Source organism: Alosa pseudoharengus, unplaced genomic scaffold (assembly GCF_046254945.1).
Source record: "Alosa pseudoharengus isolate Yale_2024_CS ecotype anadromous, Long Island Sound unplaced genomic scaffold, YU_APseudo_1.1 YU_APseudo_1.1_scf_15, whole genome shotgun sequence".
Taxonomy (NCBI): domain Eukaryota; kingdom Metazoa; phylum Chordata; class Actinopteri; order Clupeiformes; family Clupeidae; genus Alosa; species Alosa pseudoharengus.
The window spans coordinates 35167058-35174557 of NW_027468620.1; the positions used below are offsets into that span (position 1 = coordinate 35167058).

Below are 7500 nucleotides of genomic sequence, written 5' to 3' on the forward strand. Positions count from 1 at the left end.
ATTCAAGTTCAGCGTGTGTTGTTGCGAACTATTTGTTTCTCAGCAAATGCCACGATGAACGGTAACAAATAGGCTAGGTTATGTAGGCTAAAGTCATATCGTGGGGAGTTTATTATTTTGTTTTGGCAAGTAGCCGTTCAGGTTTAAAGTTCAGGTTTAAAGGAAATGCAGCATTGCAATATGTAAGGGGTAATGTATAGAATGCCAGTCATTATTGGGAAAATAAGTCCCAACAGGGCGAACCGGCCCCCAACGCGCAGCGGATAACTCGAAGGCCATTATCCCGCTTATCACCCGGTTGCCACGTGCCTCACGTGAGGAGAGAGAGAGAGAGAGAGAGAGAGAGAGAGATTTGTGTGTGTATTGTGGGTAGGTCATGGATGAGTGTGTGTGTGTGCAGTGTTTCCCACAGAATTTAATTCCCATTTGTGGTGGTTGGTTTGCAGAATTAACTTGAATACAACAGTTTTTAACAAATTAGCGCAGCGTGGTTATAATGATAATCAGATTTAATATAAGCACAATGTAGTACAACCTGGAAAATCATTGTGTGGTGGTCAATGTTGATATTGTGGTGGGCCGCCACAAATAAGTCAATGTATGGGATACACTGGTGTGTCATGTGTATTACGGGGAGGTCATGGTGAGTGTGTCTTGTCGTCAGGGACAACAACAAGCCCATCAACATTCTGACAGGCATGGACTACTGGCTAGACAACCTCATGTGCAACGTTCCCGAGCTGGTCATGTGTTTCCATGTCAACGGCATTGTCCAGGTAACCATGCACACACACACACACACCTGGCTCATCTGGTCCCAGAGTGTACACCTCTTCCTCCTTCTCTTCACCTCTCTCCCCTCTCTCTCTCTTTCTCTCCTCTCTCTCCCTCTCCCTCCCTTTCTCTTACCTCACGCTCTCACTCCCTCCATCCCTCTCTCTCTCTTTCTCTTCACTAGAAATATGAGATGATTAAGACGGAGGATATTCCTGACCTGGAGAACTCCACCTTTTCAACGCGTGTGGTCAAGGACATCGCCCAGAACATCTTGTCCTTCCTCAAGTCCAACTGCACCAAGGAAGGACACACCTACTGGCTCTTCAAAGGTGTGTTAGTGTGTGTGTGTGTGTGTGTGTGTGTTAGTGTGTGTGTGTGTGTGTGCGTGTGTTTGTGTGTGTTTGTGTGTGTGTGTTTGTGTGTGTGTGTGTTAGTGTGTGTGTTAGTGTGTGTGTGTGTGTGTGTGTGTGTGTGTGTGTGTGTGTTACACAGCAGAAGAAGCTGCAGTAAGAAACACTGTAGCTACCTAGCTAGCCTCTGTGATGGTACTTCAGACCATCACAGCTACTATTCACAACTACCATCATCATTATTATCTAGTTTCCAAGGTGTGTGCACAGGTAGATAGATAGATAGATAGATAGATAGATAGATAGATAGATAGATAGATAGATAGATGGATGGATATATATATAGATAGATACTTTAGTCATCCCGAGGGAAATTTTAATCATTTAAACAGTTTAGTTAGCTGGCTAGCTAGCTAGCAGCTGGCTGAGTTTTTGTAATTTCCTGAAGTGGAAAGAGATTTTGTTCAGGCCTTAATAGATATCCTTTGTTTGAAAATAAATCGTTTCTATTCGTTCCTCTTAATTCCATCTGTTGCAACTCTCACTGGTAACTTTGTTAACTTATTCAGCAAACTATTAAAAATTCACGACTGTAACAAAACACTGCAACTCTCGCTTGCCCCTCGAACTAGTCCATCTTCCTGTTTCCGCCTTATTGCACTCGTCTGAAAATAAATGAGTGGTGCGCTACCTCACGCTAACTGGCTAAACTCCTGGCGCGCCAGCAAGATGTACGTCATTTTGACGTCACGTTGTCGCGCTACCGGTCGGGTGCGTCGAGTATGTAGAAGCCCTTAGTGTGTGTGTGTGTTAGTGTGTGTTAGTGTGTGTGTGTGTGTGTTAGTGTGTGTGTTAGAGTGTGTTAGTGTGTGTTAGTGTGTGTTAGTGTGTGTGTGTGTGTGTGTGTGTTAGTGTGTGTGTGTGTGTGTGTGTGTCCTTTGCCAACCTCATGCCCTCCTCCCCCACAGCCAGCGGAAGTGACATCGTGAAGCTCTATGACCTCACAACCCTATGCGAGGAGGCAACAGAAGAGAAGTGCCAGAATCCCTTCACCCTGCCTGTAGCAGTCTTGCTCTACAAGTAAGAACTACACTACCCATAATACCCCTCAGCATTTACCCTTCACCCTGCCTGTGGCAGTCTTGCTCTACAAGTAAGAACTACACTACCCATAATACCCCTCAGCATTTCCCCTTCACCCTGCCTGTGGCAGTCTTGCTCTACAAGTAAGAACTACACTACCCATAATACCCCTCAGCTTTTCCCCTCCACCCTGCCTGTGGCAGTCTTGCTCTACAAGTAAGAACTACACTACCCATAATACCCCTCAGCATTTACCCTTCACCCTGCCTGTGGCAGTCTTGCTCTACAAGTAAGAACTACACTACCCATAATACCCCTCAGCATTTCCCCTCCACCCTGCCTGTGGCAGTCTTGCTCTACAAGAACTACACTACCCATAATACCCCTCAGCATTTCCCCTCCACCCTGCCTGTGGCAGTCTTGTGGCCATTTCTATTTGTCTCGTAAATCTGCCCGCCGAGTTGGAAAGTGTAAATTACCCAGCTTTCTTGCGGCATTTCACGCAAGCACGCCGAGGGTACCCCGAGGTGGCCGTACGACCTTACGACAAACATGGCTGCGCCCATAGTTGAGATGAGATTACATGTATTTTCTTTGCATTTGTACTGTGTTGGTCATTTTAATGTCAATGCAATGCCTGTGGCAGTCTTGCTCTACAAGAAAGAACTACACTACCCATAATAGCCGTTAGCATTTCCCCTTCATGGGGTGGTTAATACTTTGTGGAACTTTCGAGATAACAATGGTACGGCCTTTACAAAAACAATCCTCTTCACCCTGTGCTCACATTTCTCAATGTGTGTGCGTGTGTGTGTGTGTGTAGGGTTGCCAGTAATATGATGCTGAAGAATCAGAACAGGAAGTATTATGGCACCATCAGGACTCTGTTGCTGAACTGTGTTAAACTCCTGGATGAAGAGAGACACCCTCAGGTAACACACACACACACACACACACACACACACACACACACACACACACACACACACCATCAGGACACATCCTATCCCATCATATCCATACACACATGATGTCCTCTCCTGTGATTGGCTGAGCAGATGATGGCGTCGGCCCAGTACATGCTGGCGGAGCTGTTCCACACACACACACACACACACACACACACACATACACACACACACACACACACACATGATGTCCTCTCCTGTGATTGGCTGAGCAGATGATGGCGTCGGCCCAGTACATGCTGGCGGAGCTGTTCCAGCTGGACGAGGAGAGTGTGACCTGTGAGGAGGGGGGAGGCGGCTCCGAGGACAGCTACAGTAGTGATGAAGACGAGGTGTGTGTGTGTGTGTGTGATGAAGACGAGGTGTGTGTGTGTGTGTGTGATGAAGACGAGGTGTGTGTGTGTGTGTGTGTGTGTGTGTGTGTGTGCGCGCGCATGTGTGTGTGTGCGCGTGTGCGCGTGTGTGCGTGTGTGTGTGTGTGTGTGTGTGTGCGTGTGTGTGTGTGTGTGTGTGTGTGTGTGTGTGTGTGTGTGTGTGTGTGTGTGTGTGTGTGTGTGTGTGTGTGCGCGCGCGTGTATTGATGTATGTATGTATGTATGTATGTATGTATGTATGTATGTATGTATGTATGCAGTGTTTCCCATACATTGACTTATTTGTGGCGGCTCACCACAATATCAACATTGACCACCACACAATGATTTTCCAGGTTGTACTACATTGTACTTAAATCTGGTTAGCATCATAACCACGCTGCGCTAATTTGTTAAAAACTGTTGCATTCAAGTTAATTCTGCAAGCCTACCACCACAAATACAACACTGCTATGTATGTGTCTGGTTGTATTGATATGTTTGTGCATTGATGTGTGTGTGTGTGTGTGTGTGTGTGTGTGTGTGTGTGTTTGTATTAATCTATGTGTGTGTTTGTATTAATCTGTGTGTGTGTGTGTGCGTGTGCGTGTGTGTATTGGTGTATGTATGTATGTATGTATGTATGTGTCTGGTTGTATTGACATGTTTGTGTATTGATGTGTGTGTGTGTGTGTGTGTGTGTGTGTGTTTGTATTAATCTATGTGTGTATTTGTATTAATCTGTGTGTGTGTGTGTGCGTGTGTGTATTGGTGTATGTATGTATGTATGTGTCGGGTTGTATTGATGTGTGTGTGTGTGTGTGTGTGTGTGTGTGTGTGTGTGTGTATGTGTGTGTATGTATGTGTGTTTGTTTGTGTGTTTGTATTAATCTATGTGTGTGTTTGTATTAATCTGTGTGTGTGCGTGTGTGTGTGCGTGTGTGTGTTTGTATTAATCTATGTGTGTGTTTGTATTAATCTGTGTGTGTGCGTGTGTGTGTGTGTGTTGGTGTATGTATGTATGTATGTATGTGTCTGGTTGTATTGATATGTATGTATGATATTGATGTCTGTGTGTTTGTTTGTATTAATCTGTCTGTTTGATTTGTTTTATTGTGTGTGTGTTTGTGTGTGTATGTATTAATCTGTGTGTATGTGTGTATTGATTGATGTGTGCGTGGGACTAGGAGGAGGAAGAGGAAGAGGAAGATGGCGTGGGGCTGCCGGATGACAGTAAGGCCATCGCCATCATCAAGAGTGTGGGAGAGCTGTCGGTGCCCGAGAAATACACCTCCACCAATCACGCACGAGTATGGCACACCTCCACCAATCACAGCTCAGCTATGGAAATCTGTTTTGCCAACTGCCTACACACCTAACTAATCTGTGTGTGTGTGTGTGTGTGTGTGTGTGTGTGTGTGTGTGTGTGTGTGTGTGTGTGTTTGTGTTTCCCTTGCAGTCAAGTGGTGTGTTGCCCGTGTCTCAGGATAAAGAGGAGCGGTGCCGACATGTGCTAAACTATGTACTCAAGGTTAGTGTGTGTGTGTGTGTGTGTGTGTGTGTGTGTGTGTGTGAAAGGCCTGAAGGCTGTGGCGGGCAGTAATTATGTGTGTGCAGGGGCTAAAGGCGGTGGATAGCAGTAATATGTGTGTGTGTAGGGGCTGAAGGCGGTGGATAGCAGTAGTAGTGTGTATGTGTGTGTGCAGGGGCTAAAGGCGGTGGATAGCAGTAATAATGTGTAGGGTTGCAAAGGGGTGGAAAATTTCCGGAAACTTTCCGGAAACTTACCATGGTAAGGTAAATTGGGGAATTTTGGAAATATTCCAAATTGGAAACTTTCATGGAATTAAAGGAAATTATGGGAATTAATGGGAATTTACTGGGAATTTTGGGTAATTCATACAAACTGTTTCGTATACAAACATTAACATTTTGTTTCGTAATAAGCAATATGATTTGTATGTTGGTATTTTCGCTTAGCTTAGCATACAAAGCTAGCTAGCATGCTAGCGGGAATCCCATTCTCTGCCTATGGTTTACTAGCATGCTAAACCTAGCAACACTGAACTGCCCAAGATACACCACACCACTCAACAACAAAATCCGATTGGTTGGAAAAAAATTTCCCCATGCATATGATAGGTTTCCTTTATGTCTAGCAGCTTATGCTGATATCTGTGTGCATGTGATTGACATATGTGCAGGGTAGAAATTTGACTGAAATTGTATTAAATCAGGTTGTTTTAACTAATATTAGACTGCAAGATGGGGTTTTGTCCACTACATTTAAGTTCCCTGTTATAGACTAACTTGTCATATTAAAAATTCCCAGTTTATTCCCATTAATTCCCGTTTATTCCCGTTAATTCCCATGGAAAGTTTCCAACTTTGAAAATTCCCGGAATTTTGCAACCCTAATAATGTGTGTGTGTGTGCAGAGGCTGAAGGCGGTGGATAGCAGTAATAATGTGTGTGTGTGTGTGTGTGTGCAGAGGCTGAAGGCGGTGGATAGCAGTAATAATGTGTGTGTGTGTGTGTGTGTGTGTGTGTGTGTAGGGGCTGAAGGCGGTGGATAGCAGTATAAAGCGTGAGACTGAGCTGCCGTCAGCTGATCCACACACTCCCATCCCTCTGAAGTACGAACAGGCTGCCACCACTGGAGCCGTACAGACTCACATCAGCTTGCTGCTGGACCCAGGTGTGTGTGTGTGTGAGAGAGAGAGAGAGAGAGAGAAAATGCTAATTTCATACAATTGTAGGTGGGGAGGTAGGTAAAGGTTTTTAATAAGCAGAAATAGGCTACAATACTTCATTAATTATTTCATGGCACGCTGTTTTGGAAGCTGTACAGAACCATTACACTACCAGTCTTTATTCCACTGCTTGGTTGAATTTCCCATTGTCCTACGTAATTTAGAACGACCATTAACCGTATGTTATCTGCACACCTATGAAGTAGATCCATTTTTTTGGCCGTATCACACTTGTATATTAATTCGCCGAACTCGTTGTGAAGTTTAAATGAACTGTCACGTTGCATCCGAGCTGTAAAATGCATACGTTCAGAACATTGCAACATTGTATCATATGACGGAGGTGGCTTTTAGCTAGATGGATGACAGCAGGCTAAGTAAAATAGCGATGTTTCAAAGCTAAAGTTCATCAGAATCTTGGGATACGCCCGCTTGACAACGGGAGAGATAGAACTAACGACATACATTGAATATAGCTTCCAGAGAAATTTGTCGTCAACATTGGGCAATCGAGGGTGAATTAAGTTGTTAGCATACACTGGGCAGTTAAGTAAACACAATTCCTTCAAATTATTGTGTTCAGAAACAAGCAGAACTCCACCTGAATGTAAAACGAATGTATAAAGTCCAACTGTTAGCTAGTTCGCCCATTGACTTCCATTGTGTGAGGTTAGCATGCTTTCCCCCTCGTGGGGGGCGGTAACCTTTCCGAACGTCTTAACCGACTGTGGGGGGACTCTGGGTTTTTAGGATAATGAAATTGAATAGCCTACTGAAATATAAAATTAATTTTATGAACTTATATTTTCCTGACATATTTATTAAATAATTGTTTTTAAAGTATTTTTGCATGAATTCTACTTTCTTGTACTTTGCGTCAATCGGGTTCTAAGGGTTAAAATCTCACATACCCCCTGGAGTGCCTTCACGTACCCCCAGGGGTACGCGTACCCCCATTTGAGAGCCACTGCTTTAGACTATCGGCATTGAGACTATCAGCCTGGTGGCCTTATCAGCCTTAACCTACCAAATCAGATTGCCAAGGCTAGAGATGAGACTCAAACTCAAACCTGAGCTCTCTCTCTCTCTCTCTCTCTCTCTTCTCTCTCTTTCTTTCTTTCTTAATTTCTTTCTCTCTCTCTCTCTCTCTCTCTCTCCCTCTCCCCCTCCGCCCCGTTAGGTGGCGCTGGAGAGGAGGGGAAGCGGGTGACTCGCT

At 44.5% G+C, this 7500-nt stretch overlaps 1 protein-coding gene across 1 annotated transcript in view; it reads left to right on the forward strand.

The window, feature by feature from the left end:
• The window catches only part of edrf1 (erythroid differentiation regulatory factor 1), a gene marked incomplete at its 3' end in the record, with an annotated part of 14083 nt that overhangs the window by 5734 nt on the left and 849 nt on the right, over positions 1-7500 (forward strand). Inside the window, exons 9-17 of the mRNA XM_076285239.1 lie at positions 665-776; positions 959-1106; positions 2096-2207; positions 3034-3142; positions 3394-3510; positions 4719-4841; positions 4991-5062; positions 6088-6229; positions 7465-7500. The exon at positions 7465-7500 is cut by the window's right edge and continues 153 nt beyond it. Of these exons, the coding sequence (XP_076141354.1) occupies positions 665-776; positions 959-1106; positions 2096-2207; positions 3034-3142; positions 3394-3510; positions 4719-4841; positions 4991-5062; positions 6088-6229; positions 7465-7500 (971 nt within the window). The remainder of the gene's footprint in view (positions 1-664; positions 777-958; positions 1107-2095; positions 2208-3033; positions 3143-3393; positions 3511-4718; positions 4842-4990; positions 5063-6087; positions 6230-7464) is intronic.